Raw genomic sequence first — 17,872 nt, forward strand, 5'->3', positions numbered from 1 at the left:
AAGCTACCACGTTGGAAAAGAAGATTTTAACCATTTGTAAGTATTTGTGACTTACTAAAAAAAAATCCAATTGTTAACTGGTAGTAAATGAAAAAGATAAAAAGCAGAGACTGTGCTGATGTTGCAGCATTACAATAGCTCTGTTCCAACAGCTTTCCATTTATTTGGGATGGGGAAAGTAGAGTGAGAGAAGGTATTATTCCCAAAGCAGAGGATCAGAAATATTTTCATAATCTCAACCACTATTCATGACCACATTGTTAATGAAAAGTAGAGAGCAGATAAGTGGCCGAGGACAACTTATGATTCTTTCTCTTGGTCCACAGCCCACACTGGGACCTCAAAATGCACCAATTAATGTCCTGATTCTGAGCCCACACCATTTTCCACTCATCGTTTTTTTAATGCTGCATTAACTCTGATGGAATCACCAAACTCCTTGATATGCAACTCAGAGTGGTGACTAATGGGTTAAAGCTAATGATTCCTCACATGGTAATTCCCGACCTTGAGCATGCCAGCAAGGTGAGGCACAGAGCAGATGGTAAACTCCTTCCCGGCACACCAGGGTTACTCCTGCACATGTTCTAGTGGTCAGATGCAGACCAGATTTGGCAGAAGTCTGGGAACAGGTTGCTTGGACTGACAGCAATCCAAAATTAGGGATTAAATATAACTTTGCTTAAAAATAGAGAAAGTGTATTGTTTAAAGGAAGTTACATTGGCAAGATTTTTATAAAACTAAAAAAATTACACTTAGTTGAAAAGCAACTTTCACCACTCAAAACAAAATAGAGCGCATAGGACTTGAAATATTAATTACATATTTTCTGCGGGAATCGTTGATGAAATGGAATTGGGCAGATAACCCACCATCACACAGTTTTTCTTTCCCCCATTGAAACTGAATTTTACTCCTCGTCTGACTAAAAAAAGTCCCATACTTTCAATAGGTGAGTACGAATGACACTTTTGTCCCTCCCAGGAGTTGTACACACTCTAAGTTTCATGTGATTGTTCACTAATCTGAAATACAGATTCTCCCACCCACAGACATGTTCTGATTTTGACCATCTGTGAGAGAGTTGACAGATATCCAGAGAACAGAGGAAACTCTGATTGCTGAAATGAACATGAAAAATCATTTTTTGAAGGCGGGTCGCCCACAAATTTCACGATCTTCACTAAGAATTTCAACAGCTGGAGCAGTCTGCCATATTAAACGCGTCCTGACAATATTCTGAGCAGTTAATTGTACCCATGATTTTTTTTTATTTGATCTTCCTTCCAACTCAAAGATCTAATCTCTTTGATTTCATTTCTGTGATACGTGGCTTTTATTCTGTCCACCATTTTTCCTAAACCTTTGAATATCTATGCCAAGAGAAATTTAAAGATCTTGACAATCTCTTTGAGAGGATTTTGAGAGGTTGTTAAGCTGGGGAAAAAAAATTGCTTTTTCTTGTCTCACAAATATTCTTCCCTCCTAAAGGTGCTGACTGATTACACTGTTCCAGTGACACTGATAATCCAAGTGACCATTGTTCATTGATCCTCAACAATAAATGTTTACAGACTATTTAACTGTGGTTGTGGCAGCTAAGCTTGGAATGAAGCATCCAAACAAGGGTTGCTAATAACAATTGGGAGCAGGAACCCTGGCTTAGCGTTCTTGTCCTTAACTCGAAGGTTAAATTGAGCTCTTCCATAGAAGCTCCACCTTGGACCGATATCCCAGCAAATGGTTAACACTGTGGGAAAGACAAAAACTGCTTGCACTTGTAGAAAACCTTTGTTTTTTGCAATTTCAGAAATCCCACAGTGCTTCATTAATTCATTGTTCTTGTACAGACAGAGCAGTCAACTCATGTACAGCAAGATCGACAACAAGATGAAAGGCCAGTTAATCTACTTTTTTGGTGTTGTTGCTTCAGAGAGGAATGTTGGTCAAGAAATGGCACCAGTCCTGTTTTTCTCGGTGCTTTCAATATTTAGTCCTACTCATCTTTGTTGATTGCATCTGATTTACTTCTCATCAATAAAGTGGATTCTTTCACTGAATTACTCCCTCAACTTTGCACCGAAGAGTCCGTCTGGATCATGGCCTGAATCTACAACCTTCCACACACTGGCAAATATACAATGAATGTATCTGTGTCTGCTTATGGCAGAGAGAAAAAAAAACTGGCAACTGAAGGAAGATAGGATTTGACAAAGTATTTCATGATTGCCATTTAGGCTCATAGTATTTCTTCAAATCCAAGTGTTGATTATCGAATTGGTCCAAGGGAGAGAAGCAGAGGTTGGGTGGGATTTAAAAACTGCCTTGCTCCCATTCTCCATCCCATATCCAAACCGTTTACGTTGAGGTAAGAAACTACATCTATCCAGCGCATCGAGATTTCATTGAAGCCAATTAAACAGTTGCCACCTCCTCCTTTTCTTTATTGTCTATTGCAGCCTGTGGTTCTTTCAATAGTCCCCACATTGCTTTCCCAGCCTTGAGGAAATATCCTGCCCCATACCAGTTTGGCATTGATACTTAGTAATCACAAATTATTCTACAGTATTAGAACATGAGTATTATGAGAAAGGTGACATACTGGTGCAGTGTCACACAGCAACACAACCACAGAAATAGATAGAATTAACACTCACCGTACAAGGTGGTTGCATCCAGGGTTCCCCATCAATCTGCATAGGTAGCAGCTTGGTTGTTCTGCAAATAAATTACCCATAGTTAGATCTGCATTTAGAAGGGGACTTTTCGATGCTACGCACAGATCTCAGGTTGATTAGTAGCTAGAACAGTGGTGATATGGGGGGCAGTGGGGGTGGAAAAACACAGATTTCAGTAAATATTCGAATGCCACCATCAAGTCTGAACAATTTGCTCTGGAGGTTAATGAATAAGCTGATAAATTTGAATAGCTACCTGAGAGTGACGCAGGAACACTGAGCCAGGCGCTTCCCAGCGCTTTTCAGTCCGGTGTAAATTTGCCCCATTTCCATGGCACCTTCAAGGCCAACAACCTCAAGCAGCTGATCACTGAAATCTGAAACAAGTGGAAAGAAAAACTCAGCTCCTTCTGCAGACATTGATAGTGGGATGTCAGTCTGACATATTTTTGTGCAAATTTTGCTAAAGTGATGGCAAATGTTTCTTTACAGGTGACCAACTGCTTCCAGCATTGTTGCCCTGTGAGGAGCAATTTTATTAATATATTGTTACCTTTAAACAAAAATCTTAAGAATCAGGAAATCTATCCTGATACGTCATTTTTTTATTTCTGTGGATAATACTCGCTCCATAAAAATAATGTGCAACCTGTACCATAATGCACTGCATTGCGTCATGAATTTGTGATGTAGGTTCATTTACACTCCTGCACTAACTGCTGAGATTAATACTGCTGTGGCTCCAAGTTGCATCGGTAAGTATGAAGAAGGTAAAAGCAGGGTCTTTTTGGGAGAAGCAAGGTGCATTGGAAGGAAGGTCAGTAGCCAAGGAACACAGGTTGATAATAATTGACAAAAGCCTCATGATGAGGAGAACATTTTATTGTATCTGCAGTGTGATGTTTTAGCTAGAAAGTAACATAAGTGGAGTAAACATTTTTGCCGCAGTCTCATACTTCTATTCAGAAGAACTGAATGACTAATGGATTTGTGAATGTGCTGTGCAGTGGCACATTGTACTGCACCGCCGAACCAGTGGCACTGGCTCACAGACCCAGTTTACGAATAATGTGCTGTGGCATCAGTCAAAAGCGGAAATGTTTGGATAGATAGGAAAAAGCAAGATGACAAGGAACAGTATCTCTTCTTGAAATCCCTCAAACAAAATACTCCATTTCTCTGCTAAACTAAAGCTGCAAGTTTCACCTCCCTACCGAATGAAGCACAGATTCGGAAGACCAACAGGAAGCCAACAAATTTTGACGTCTGCCTATCCTATTGTGACAGAGTTACATCTCAACCTCTGTGAATACTGCTTTTATTGAAAGGTTTTCTTTAAGCCAAGGTCAAATACCAAAACATTCATTGAAATGCAATTACTTCTAAAAGCTTCAGCTTAGAAAAATTACACTGAAATGGCAAAGATGCTAAAGATACAAAAGCACTTTGTGAAAATTGCTGTTTTCTTGATCATCAGTTCTAACAGCCCCAACAACCATGGTGGGGCCTGTCTGAATAAGCAGCAGCAAACACTCTGCATTTTTACATGAAGGAATACAAGTTAGATCATGATAGTTACATTCCAGGCATTCTATTGTCAATTGCGTTAAAGTTCTAGGGAAAAAATAAACTGCAATATTTGACTTGTAACAATGCCCACCAGTGTTTACTTAGAATTTACAGTGCAGAGACTGGCCATTCAGCACATAACTAGTCTGTATTTGTCTTTATGCTCGACATATCTCACTGCCCATTCTCCTTCTAAACCCCCAGCCCAGCACCACTCATGTTAATGAATCCTATTTCTTTTTGCCTTGTGTAACTGTATCCATGCTATCCATCTGAAACACCTCCGATGGTAATGAGCTCCACATTCTCACCATCCTCTTAACAATTAAGTTCTTTTTGAATCTTGTATTGGGTTTAATATGGGCAATCGTTTATTTGTGGAACGTAGTTTTGTGGATTCCCCAGAAGTGCAAACATCTTCACTATATCTGCGCTAATAAGTTCCCTTTATAATCGGAGATACTTGAGAAATCAGAATTAGGGGACTGCAGACATCTTGGGAGGTTTCAGGGCTGGAGGATATTACAGAGATGGACTAGGAAAGCTACAGGAGGTTCGCTTAAATAGGGGTCAGCGTAGATTAGTAATCACGAGTGTGTCAGGTGAATAGGTGAATGGTAGAATATGGGACCCAGGTCAGGAGTACATTTGAATGATTAAGAAAAATGCTCACCTTAAATCTTTAAAGGGGGATTCAAAATAACAGTTGAAAGATGTGTTTAGGATGGGGACAAGGTTTGGTTACTATCTATTTCTATTAAAGAAAAATCTTGCATTTATATAGCATCCTTTCAGGTCCTTAAGATGTTCTAAGGCATCTGACATGCCACAAATTACTTTCACAATGCATTCAATGGTGCTGGGTAAATACTTTCAGGTCCAAGGCAAGGAAATAAGATGAATGATGAGCTTTTGGTGAAGCCTGAGGGAGAAGCACACTGAAAGAGCACTTACTCTTCCTCAAACAAAGCCATAGGATCTTAACAATCTTAAACAGACAGACAGTGCTTTAGTTTAACATTTCAGTCAAAGACCTTGCAGTTTATATGCAAGTCCATGGATTTCACTCAAGGGATTGAACATAGACATGGAGAAAATGTTTCTGCTTGTGGGGGAGTCCAGAACTGGGCCCACAGATATAAGACAGTTCCTGATAAATGTAATCTGGATTCAGGAGAAACCTCCTTAGGCAGGAACTGGTGACAATGTGATATTAACAACCATATGTACCCTATGAGAGCATCATGATTACTTGACTGGCAAGCTGAAGGCCTGGACTAATGAGCCAGAGTTTCAAATCCCATTGTGATAGCATGAATATTTAAACTCTGAGTTTTTAAAAAATGGAATTGAAAGCTAGTATCGGAAATGGTGACCATGAAACTACTGTAAAAGGGAACTTATTAGCACAGATATAGTGAAGATGTTTGCACTTCTGGGGAATCCACAAATAAACGATTGCCCATATTAAATTCTGCTTTACTGTTGCTCTGTGGAAGGATGGAAATTTGATATTCATATCCAGTCCAGCCATCATATTGTAGATGCCTTTAACTGTTCTGTAAAATGGCCTACCAGTTCATTTGTTTTCAAGATGGTGGCTCACCCTCAACTTCTCAAGGCAATTTAGAGATGGGCATCAAACATTGGCAATGTGTGCTTTGCTGGTGAGGCCAATGAATGAAACAAAAACATGGAAATAATTAAGACAAGCAGCATAGATTCAAGGATGGGGAAGCTGATGAGTGCACGAGGAAGAATGGAATATTTGGTATTTGTGACAGGGTGGCAACGGAAGGAATATAGCACAGCCAAATTGGGCTGAAAGACCTCTTTGACGCTGTTAATTTCTATGAATGACCCAGAGCACTGAAGTTAATTGCAGTGCCACTAACCAATTTGTATTGTTCACTTTCTCATTGAGTTAGTTCAGTGAACAATCAAGGAACCATAGAGCACTCAAAAAGAAAAGCACCATGTCCTTAGTACCTACTGAAATGTCAGTCTGGATTAAATGCATCGACAGAAGTGGTATGGACTGTTACTGTGCCGCTATGGAATGTTTTCATTTACCCAAAGACGTTTCACAACATTATACTGCGCTTGTTGAGTGCTGCAGTTACTTTGTGGTTGAAGTTAAAACCATCTGGACTGATGCTGTGAACAGATTTATCAGAGGCACACTTGGGAATGTAAACAAGGCGCTCATTCAGAGTATGCCAAAAAACATTAGTCAGAAAACAAATAACTTTTTTTAAAAAAAAATTCCTTTGGGGTAAAAGAAATAAATGTTTCGAATTCTCACAATCAACAGAATTTCAAAAAAATATGCTTGGTAGATTTGAACAAAGGTTACGAAATGGAGCTTTTAGTTTATTCTCTTCTGTGCCAATTCCAACCCATCACCTAAGGGTGCTGACTCCGTGGATGTGATCTCACCGATGCCAGCTACATTTTTTGGTATTTTATACAAATGGTCATTACGGACACAAGATCCTTGACAGTAAGTTTTGGTGGGTTATTACAGCTGAGCCTGATCCTGCCTTCATCCACTCATAAATATACACCTGTAGCAGGAGGAGCCATTGGATTTAATTTGGCAGCACAAACTCTCAACTTGCCCAGTGTCTTCCCCCTCCCCCCCCCCACCCCCCACCCCCCCCACCTACTCCAAGGGAACTGAGCATTTGTAGCTGTCACCAGCCAACATTTTAGGATGCGGTTACACGTGTGCATATTGAGGATCGAACACGAGAACTTCCTTTTTCTCAACAGTGTGGTTTTGCTGTTCGATGAATTCCTGAGACAATTTGGGACAGATTTTCATGGAGCCAGGAAGACTCTGTAACCATCAAAAATGGTGGACAAAACTTGAGTGAGGAAGTCCTCCACATTCGACATATAGAAAAGTACAGCACAGAACAGGCCCTTTTGGCCCATGATGTTGTGCCGAGATTTGATCCTAAATATATTCAATTTTTGCCTGAAAAGGGACAGGATTCGTACAGGACAGAAACTCTGATTCAGCAGGGCCATTTGATCTCCATGTAGAGTTCAAACTGACCCAATTTTGATTGTTTACAAGATCTGTAATCAGCAGTGGGAGAGTCACAGATTGTTAGAGTTGACATAGTTATTATAGATCATGTAGGCTATCATGATCTGAAGGTTTTCAAATATACCACTTTTCAAACGTATATACAAAAACAAAACCAGGCTTCAGACCTCGGCAACAGTATTAAAATAAATGTTTGTAAGACTGCTCTGATCGACAGGAATAGGTGAGGGAGGAAATGCTATCTGGCTGTGCAGTTGCAATAGCTCTTAGTTGACATTTCCGCAAAGCGTCTTATGCTTGGTTGAGTTTCAAAAGCTACAATCATCTCGGCAGGGGTTCTGTATGCACCGATTGGCAGTTCCATTTATTTATAAACAAATTAACTGATTTTGGTGTGATGTAAGGTCTGAATAGCATTTTATTTTCATAAGAAATTAACCACTGGGGGAGATTTAAAAGCTTTGAATAGCTTGTGCAAATGGGAGTTCATTTCATATCAAATATGTCAGAGTACTGGCTTAAATGTCTTTTTTCTCATTTCCAAATGGCTCCTGAGGTTTACCCATGGTGAATGCTGGGTGAGTGGCTAAGGTGGCATAGAGGGTGTGAGTGGGTTTGATGGGGGAAATTGACTTGGCCTGTAGGCATGACAGGCCAAGAGGACCTCTACAGCAACTGAGAAGAGTTTACAGCAGACTTGGACAGGTCTTCCAGCCAGCCCACTATAGCACTTCACCCCTTTGGCAATTTACACCTTACCTCTGAAATTGGTGAGCTTGGCTATATATCACCACTGCACCCTTCCCACAAGCGAACATTGCACCTCTTGGGGTGCTGTTTACATATGAATCTAGAAATTTTGTTAGTTAAGAATATCTCTGTTGCCTTAAAATAATCCTGGGATTTCTCCCTCACCCTTCCACTGCCTTCCACATTCAGCAGACACAAGAATGTAAATAGTGTTTCAAGTTCAGCAAAATGCTTCATGAAACCAGCTTTTATGCTAACGGCTAGTGATGCATAATGGGACTTTGTAACTGTGTTGGCACCTTGTTGGATCTTGATTCCATATGTGGTAATAAACTTAGGCATAACAAGCTACCTTCTGCCTGGGATAGAAACAGCTGATAATCATGCTTGCCAGAATTTCATGAATGAAAAACAGGATGCAGTGCTGTTGGAGGTGGCATAATGAGGAGCGAAGTGAAAAAACACATTATACACACAAGAGGAGTCTTTCTTAGGGAACAGCTCACCTAATGTGCTGAACTTGAGTAATAAAATTTCATGCAGCACAGAGTGGGCTCACAAAAATTAGGAAGCAAGTTGCTATAATTATAGTGTGGATAAATAAAATTAGCAGAGGACAGGCAGTGGGCCAGGGAAGGTGAATTTTCTATGTCTGTGCTCAGGGTAGACACTCATCTGTCTGAGGTGATATTGGAAATTCAATAAAATGAACAGAATTTTCTAACTATTAATTCATATAGTGGTATTTGAACAATGGAATTTCTCATGAATGAAACATCCAATTGAAAATGTGAATCGCCCCAAAATTGTGTTGTGTTGCATTTTTGTTCTTAAACATTGTCCACTTTGGATTTAGCCTCCATAAAGGCAGGGGCCTAACATAAATAGTACAGACTTAAAACCACAGTCTATATACTCTTCAGCATGGAAAATGACAGCTCCTCTGCTGAAGCTCTCATCCAATCCTTTGTTATCTCTAGATCTAACTACTCCAATGCTATTTTAGCCAGCCTTCTACCTTGCACCCTCCATAAAACAGAGCTCAACCACAACTCTGCTACCACTATTCTACCCTGCATCATATCCCATTTACCTAGGTGCCAAGTTCAGGCTGACCTACATTTATTCCTGCTCCAACATGTCTCGATTTTAAAATTCCCATTACTGTAAGTCCTATTTCCTATCTTTGCAATCTCCTCCAACTCCACAACCTCTTTGATCTTCCGGGTCTGATCTCTTGACTCTACAATTCTTGCATATCCCTGACTTTAATCAGTTCACTCCATGCCTTGAGCTGCCTTGGCCCCAAGCTATGGAAACTTCTCGCTAAGCATCTCTACCTCCCTCTCTTAATTTAAAAATGACTTCATTTTGTTAAGACTTAGGCCACCTGCCTGACATCTCATAACATGACTCTGTGTCAAAGATTATTTGATAAATCTCTTAAGATGTGTGTTGGGGAAATTTTACAATGTCAACGGTGGTACATTACAATCGGATTGTTTCACATCTGGGAATTGGTTGCAGATCACCCTTTCCTCAGCCATTTTTCTAGTTTTCTATTGTTACTGTGTTCATTCTGCTATAATCAATGGGGTTAAGCTACTGTGAGAATACGCTTGCCTCAAGACAGAAGAAGGGACTCCACTTTTTGAGACTTCATTCCATTCTTCCAGTTTCTTCATCTCTGTCACATTTGTTCTGATCACACCATCTCTCCAAGGGGGCCTCAGAAATTCCATCCTTTTCCTCAATTGAGGATTCCCTGCCACTATGGTAGACAGGGCCCTCACAGCATTGTTCTACCCACCTCCCACAATTCTGCTCTCACATTCCTCCTCTTAGAGTCATAGTCATAGAGATGTACAGCATGGAAACAGACCCATCGGTCCAACCCATCCATGCCGACCAGATATTCCAACCCAATCTAGTCCCACCTACCAGCACCCGGCCCATATCCCTTGAAACCTTTCTTATTCATATACCCATCCAAATGCCTCTTAAATGTTGCAATTGTACCAGCTTCCACCACATCTTCTGGCAGCTCATTCCATACACGTACCACCCTTTACGTGAAAAAGTTGCCCCTTAGGTCTCTTTTATATCTTTCCCCTCTCACCCTAAACCTATGCCCTCTAATTCTGGACTCCCCGACCGCAGGTAAAAGACTTTGCCTATTTATCCTATCTATGCCCCTCAGAATTTTGTAAACCTCTATAAGGTCACCCCTCAGCCTCCGACGCTCCAGGGAAAACAGCCCCAGCCTGTTCAGCCTCTCCCTATAGCTCAGATCCTCCAACCCTGGCAACATCCTTGTAAATCTTTTCTGAACCCTTTCAAGTTTCACAACATCTTTCCAATAGGAAGGAGACCAGAATTGCATGCAATATTCCAACAGTGGCCTAACCAATGTCCTGTAGAGCCGCAACATGACCTCCCAACTCCTGTACTCAATACTCTGACCAATAAAGGAAAGCATACCAAATGCCTTCTTATCCTATCCTATCTACCTGCGACTCCACTTTCAAGGAGCTATGAACCTGCTCTCTTTGCTCATGCAACACGGTGCCCCTAGTGCTCACTTTTCACTCCACCAGCCTGGTGTATCCGAAGAATATGCCACCTCCAGTGGGATACCACCACCGGAAACGCATTCTCCTCTTTTCCCTTGTCAGCATTCCGCAGGGACCGTTCCCTCTACGACATCGTGGCCAAATCCTTCCCAAACCCCATGTAATCACAGGAGGTGTAATATCTGTTCCCCTGTCCTCACTATTGGAGGTCCCAGAAATACCTTCTAGGTGAAGCTGTGATTTGCTGCACTTCACTCAGTCTAGTCCCACATTCACTGCTCATAGTGTGGTCTCCTGGACATTGGGGACACAAAACACAGATGGATGGCTGCTTTGCTGAAGACCAATGCTCGCTCCGTAAAAATTACCTTGAGCTTCCAGGTGACTACCACATATCTAACTTGTGCTTGCTGTAGTTCTCCAGTGATGCTGGAGAAACAACAACTCATTTTCTGCCTAGGCATCCTGCAGCCTTCAGGACCCATCATTGAGTTTAACAATTCCTGAAGGTGACCATCCTCATCCATGTCAGTTACTCTTCCCCTACATCCTTAGATCCTGCGCTTCATGGCTTGTTCCCTGCATAGCCAGTCCATTTTTCTTTAAGCTGTTCACACTTCTCATCTACCTAATATTTATGTCTGTCTCTGTTTATCATCAGCTCTCTTCTTGTTTGCCTATCCTCTACTCTCCCTTTTTCCTCATTCTCCCTTCTCTGTCCCTTTACTGCCTCCCCCCCCCACCACCATTTCTTTCTTTCTCACTCTCTCTAGCTCGGGGTTCCATCTCAATGTATTCTATTCATTAATTCCTCCCCCCCATCAAATGGGCCATTTAATGCTGAATAATTCCAGTCTTTTAGGTTACTAGGAAAGTTTTATTCTATTCATTGTTTCATCCATTAGGGTGGTTAATCTGGCATTTACTTGAATACTGAACCAACTAATCGCTATTAGCATTTCTTAATTGGAAATGAGCTGAAGTCTGGTAATTAGGGGGAAGAGAAGTTCAAGATAATTCAATTTAAAATGTGAACTTGAACAAAGCTCAATTGCAACCCCCTTAGTAGTGGGTCAGAGGATTGTAAATTCAATCCATCTCTAGGACTTGGGCTGCTACTGGAGTCTAGAGTGAGGGAGCATTGCAGTGTTGCATTGCCAAAAGGTCATTTAGACAAGGCTTGGAAGTGGACGAAGTTAAAAATCACACAACATCCTGTTATAATCCAACAAGTTTACTTGGAAGCACCTGATGAAAGAGCGGCACTCCGAAAGCTAGCACTTCAAATAAAGCTATTGGACTATAACCTGGCGTTGTGTGATTTTTAACATCATCATTTAGATAAGGCATTAAAGCAAGACCAGATCTGCCCTCTCAGGTAAACACAAAGATCCCTGGCATTATGAGGACAAACCCAAGGAATATCTCCTGGTTTCCAGACCAACATGTATCCCTCAACTCAGATTTAAGACAGTTTACTTAGTCAACTGCAAAACGTCTCTCTGACATCTCAGGTGACTGAAGCCAATCTGGAACATAATGTGAAAACGTTTACCTGAAGTGGTAAAACAATCATTTTTATTAAATGGGATCTCTGATGCAATCTCTGAATCCTGCTCCCTTTGAAATGTGTAGAACACAGAAGACAGCAAATCCAACAAAGAGTTATATAGTTGTAAAATATGCCATAGCTGCAGCAGAATATTTGACACCAAGTCACTTAAGGTGATCAAAGGCTTGATTAAAAAGTTAGGTTTTAAGGAACACCTTGATAAGGAGCACCTGAAATAGTGAGGCAAAATGTTTTATGCAGGAAATAATGGAAGGTAGGGCCTAGGGACTTGAAGGTATGAACATCGATTAAAATACAGGAGGCTGAAGAGGTCAGAATGGGAGGATGCAACGATTTCAGAAGGTTGTAAGGTTACAAGGGGTTACAGAGATCATGAGGGCTTTTGGAAACAAGGTTGAGAATTTCAAAGTCAAGGTGTAGTCAGAACGAGGAATTGATGCTGGTCAGTGAGTGAAGGTGCAAATCGGCACGGTCAGCAGACTTCAGTTGAGATTAAGTTCACGGAAGGTGTGACATGGATATTTGGACAGGACAGCTGCACTGGGATGGGTCTAAAGGCTTGAGGGGGTTTTCAGCAGCATATTCACTAAGGCAGGTTAGATATGGACTATATTATGCAAGTTAGAAAGCATAAGTAATGCATTCCAAAGATTGTTTAATCTCTGGAAAAGCAGAACTCCCGAGTATCTAAATTATGTATTGTTTTTGTTTATTGAAGAGTATGTGGACTTAGTGAGCTGGGCCAATATTTATTGTCCTAGTTGCCCTTGTAAGGGTGGTGGTGAACTGCCTTCTTGAAAGGCTACAGTCCATGTGCTGTAGGTATACTAGTAAGGAGGGAATTCAGGAGTTTGATCCAGCGACACTGAACAGCAATATATTTCCAAGCCACAATGGTGAGTGGGTGGTTTGGAATGGAGTTTTCAGGTGGGGGTGCACCATGTATCTGCTGTCTGTGTCCTTTCAGATGGTAGTGGTTCTGGGTTTGGAAGTTGTAAAATTTGGCAAATTTCTACAGTGCACTTTGTAGGCTGTTCACACTGTTGTCGTCATGTGTTGGTGCTGGAGGGGGTGAATGTTTGGGGATGTGATACCAATAAAGCGAAGATAGTGTTGAGCCTTTTGTGTGTTTTTGGAGCTACACTTATCCAGACAAGTGGAGAGAATTCCATCACAATCCTAACTTGTGCCTTGTAGATGGTGGACAGGTGGTCAGGAGGTGAGTTTGTCATTGCAGATTCTTAGCCTCTGACCTCCACGTCTAGTCACACGGTATTTATATGAACTAGTCCAATGCCGGTCAGTGGTATCCTCTCAGGCTGTTGATGATAAAATTGCAAGTCCCCCATTCCTTTCAGTGGTGCTGGAAGAGCACAGCAGTTCAGGCAGCATCCAACGAGGATGCTGCCTGAACTGTTGTGCTCTTCCAGCACCACTGATCCAGAATCTGGTTTCCAGCATCTGCAGTCATTGTTTTTACCCCATTCCTTTCAACCTGTTAAATTGAAAGAATTTAAAGACAGATGCATGATTCAGCCTTTTTTAAAAATCATTTTCTATCTTTCTATTATGCTGCTGCAGACAAGACTGTCTTAACCTATCCTTGCAACGACAGCTCTTTATACTGGGAACCAATTTTGTACCAATCCTCAGAACTTTTTCCAAGGCCATTATATTACCAGCCATGCGAGGGGAACAAAATTGTTTGCATTCTTATACAGGTGGTCATCTCAAAGTTCTCCTCCTCATTTACAGTTTACTTTAAAGAATATTTTTCCCTCCATCCTAGAATGATACAACACAGAAAGAGGCCATTCAGTTCAATGTGCCTATGCCGACTCTGAAAAACATTCCAATTATTTCCACAGCTCTGCTCATTTCCCAATACCTTGTACGTTTTCACATTTTCAACTTCCATCACAATTTCAGGCTGTGCAGCAGAAAACACAGGAACCTGCTATGCAAATTACTTTTCCTTGTGCCAACTCCGATTTTTTTTGTCTTTTGATTTAATTGTGCCCTTTTAGTTACTGGCCTTTCAATCGGTGGAAAATACCTTTTTCCTCTCCCACATCTACTGTCCCAGCACAAGGCAAACAAAGCACATGCTTATGCCTGTTTCACAGCTAACATTTTCCTGGAACATGTTGCCAGAGGCAATAGCTTGAAGCTATGCTGATTAGCAGACTTTCCTGCTCTTATGACTTGCTGTAGGAGTATTGGAAGGATTTACAAGTTGATACTCAACCTGGTTAGTCAGGTTATGAATGCAACCTCTGTGGCCATCAGCTCCTGAAGTGAGACTTGAACTGAGGGCTTCTGCCTGAGGGGCAGGATTGCTACCACTGTGCCACAAGAACACCACCTCCACAAACATTACCACGACAGGAAACAGCTTCTCCTTATTTATTCTAACAAAGTCCTCTATGAACTAGAATGTTTCCATTAAACTCCACTTGACCTTTGCTGCAACAAACCTGAACACTGTAATTTCTTCCAAGTGCCCGAAATCCTCTGACTTAACACCATTCTAGCAAATGTTCTCTGTACTTTTTTGAAAGGCTTTTAAAGACAGTATAAAGTGTGCTGTCTAGAATTCTCTACAATATTGCTGCTGGGACCTAACTTGTGTTTTAGAAAGGTTTAGCATAACTTGCTATTTTTAGTCCTCTAAGCCTCTATTTATAAAGCCAAGATCCTTTCTGCCAATTTACCCGCTTTCTAAACTTGCATGTACTGTACACCGGTTCCTCTGTCTCTGATTTAGACTTAGAAGCTTATATTTGTTCTATGACCAGTTTTGGAATCGATGATCTGTGGGTCACAGTACTAGTGGAGAGAGCTGAAAGTAAATAATGGTAGTGAGAGATCAAGTGAAGGAAGGTGTGATATATTAAGGAGACAAGACAAAATAGCATAATGGGGAATTATGAACACAGCATGATGGCAGACCTAAGAGTACAGGAGCAGATGACATGAGAAGTTAGAAAAATAGAAAGACAGAACTAAAGCCACCATGTCTGAATGCAGGTACCATTCGAAACAAAGCTGATGAATTGATAGTTCAAACTAAAATGAACATGGATGATCCAATTGCCATGATTAAACCATGGCTGCAAGGTCTCAAAGTCTGGGATCCACCTGGGAAAGGGCACTAACTCTCAAAGTCCATTACTCCCAGGGGGGACACTAGAAAAGCAATGATTCAATCTAATCCCTGACTTACTTGTCCGTTAAAATCCTGTTAAAGAAAACACAGGTGGAGTTTAATCTGTACAAATGAGGTGATGCATTTGGAAGGTCAAGTACAGGTGGAAATTATACAGTGAATGGCTGAACCCTTCGGAGTATTGATATGCAGAGGGATTTGGGTGTGTAGATCCACAGATCACTGAAGGTGGCAGTGCAGGTAGATAAGTTAGTAAGACAAGGCTTATGGCATGCTTACCTTCATTGGAAGAGCATTGAGTAGAAGAATAGGTAAGTTACGCAGCAGCCTTACAGAACTTTAGTTAGGCCACACTTGAAATATTGTGTACTGCTCTGGTCAACATACTACCAGAAGAATGTGAATGTCTTGGAGAGCGTACAGAAAAGGTTTACCAGGATGTTGCCCAGTATGGGGGATTTTAGTTATGAAGGTTGGATAGACTGGGTTTGTTTTCACTGGAACGCAGGAGGTTAAACTCTGCCTTCTCTCCATTGATGCTGCCAGAGCTGCTAAGGTGCTTCGGCAAATTCTGATTTTATTATGAACTATTAACATATGGCTATGCTACTTAAAGCTCTAGTCCCCTTTTTAAAAACAACCACACACACACACACACAAACACACACACACACACACACACACACACAGGAATTCTTTTAGGCCTGGTAATCTGTAATAAAACAGGATTAATTACCGACTTCATGATAAAGCATGTTTTCTCTTAGAGTCATAAAGTCATAGAGATGTACAGCATGGAAACAGACCCTTCGATCCAATCTATCCATGCCGACCAGATATCCCAACCCGATCTAGTCCTACCTGCCAGCACCCAGCCCATATCCCTCCAAACCCGTCCTATTCATATACCCATCCAAATGCCTTTTAAATGTTGCAATCCTACTAGTTGCAACTGTACCAGCCTCCACTACATCCTCTGGCAGCTCATTCCATACATGTACCACCCTCTGCATGAAAACGTTGCCCCTTAGATCTCTTTTATATTTTTCCCCTCTCATCCTAAACCTATGCCCTCTAGTTCTGGACTCCCCGACCCCAGGGAAAGACTTTGCCTATTTATCCTATCCATGCCCCTCATAATTTTGTATACCTCTATAAGGTCACCCCTCAGCCTCCGACGCTCCAGGGAAAACAGCCCCAGCCTGTTCAGCCTCTCCCTGTAGCTCAGATCCTCCAACCCTGGTAACATCCTTGTAAATCTTTTCTGAACCCTTTTAAGTTTCACAACATCTCTCCGATAGGAAGGAGAACAGAATTGCACGCAATATTCCAACAGTGGCCTAACCAATGTCCTGTACAGCCGCAACATGACCTCCCAACTTCTGTACTCAATACTCTGACCAATAAAGGAAAGCATACCAAACGCCTTCTTCACTACCCTACCTACTTGCGACTCCACTTTCAAGGAGCTATGAACTTGCACTCCAAGGTCTCTTCATTCAGCAACACTCCCTAGGTCCTTACCATTAAGTGTATAAGTCCTGCTGAGATTTGCTTTCCCAAAATGCAGCACCTCACATTAAATTCCATCTGCCACTTCTCAGCCTATTGGCCCATTTGGTTCAGATCCTGTTGTAATCTGAGGTAACCTTCTTTGCTGTCCACTACACTTCCATTTTTGGTGTCATCTGCAAAACTACTAACTGTACCTCTTCTGCTCACATCCAAATCATTTATGTAAGTCACAAAAAGTAGAGGACCCGGCACCGATCCTTGTTGCACTCCACCCTCCACCACCACCTTTGATGTGCAATAGGCTAGAACTAAGAGACACAATTTAATATAAAGAGGCTCTTATTTAAGTCAATGATGAGGAGAAATATTTTCTCTCAGATTGGCATGCATCTGTGAAATTCTCTTCCAAGTAAAAGAGCAATGAGGCACTGTCACTAAATATTGTTAAGATTCTTTTATAACAGGGAAGACAAAGGGTATTGAGGTTAGGTAGCAAAGTAGAATTGAAGCCACGATCTGATCAGTCATCATCCAATCAAACGGTGCAGCAGGCACCAGTGTGCAAATGCCCTTCTCCTGTTGTATGTGTATGATGCTTGAGGCATCAAAAGCATATGTTTTTCTCTGCTTTCATTACTAGTATTTCCTAAAACAGGTTGTCAGATGTTATATTGGGTGGGTGAGGAGGAGCATTCCACATCAAGCATGGCTGTCCAGAAGACTCTTACCAGTTTAAAAATCAATCGATCTGTTTGGCCACATTATGACTACACTCCCATCACCCTCAAGTCTTGGAGTGAAACTAAAGCCTGGAGCTTTTAGCTTCGAGGCAGGACTGGACCACAAGTCTCCTCCTCTATTGCTGATTCCATTAATATTGTTCTGTTTCATTTTATTTTCTCATCATTCCATCCAAATTGAATCATTTCACACATCTGTTTTAAATTTAGATGGACAACAGCATATCCTTCATGATAAACCTCAAC

General features: G+C 41.3%; 1 protein-coding gene across 2 annotated transcripts in view; it reads right to left on the reverse strand.

The window, feature by feature from the left end:
- LOC132817538 (diacylglycerol kinase beta) overlaps positions 1–17,872 on the reverse strand; it is a 519,975-nt gene that overhangs the window by 2,675 nt on the left and 499,428 nt on the right. For both annotated transcript variants that reach the window (XM_060828035.1, XM_060828034.1), the window contains 2 exons: positions 2,936–3,056; positions 2,659–2,719 (listed from right to left, as the gene is read on the reverse strand). In XM_060828035.1, coding sequence (XP_060684018.1) covers positions 2,659–2,719; positions 2,936–3,056 — 182 coding nt within the window. The remainder of the gene's footprint in view (positions 1–2,658; positions 2,720–2,935; positions 3,057–17,872) is intronic.

Source organism: Hemiscyllium ocellatum, chromosome 7 (assembly GCF_020745735.1).
Source record: "Hemiscyllium ocellatum isolate sHemOce1 chromosome 7, sHemOce1.pat.X.cur, whole genome shotgun sequence".
Taxonomy (NCBI): Eukaryota; Metazoa; Chordata; class Chondrichthyes; order Orectolobiformes; family Hemiscylliidae; genus Hemiscyllium; species Hemiscyllium ocellatum.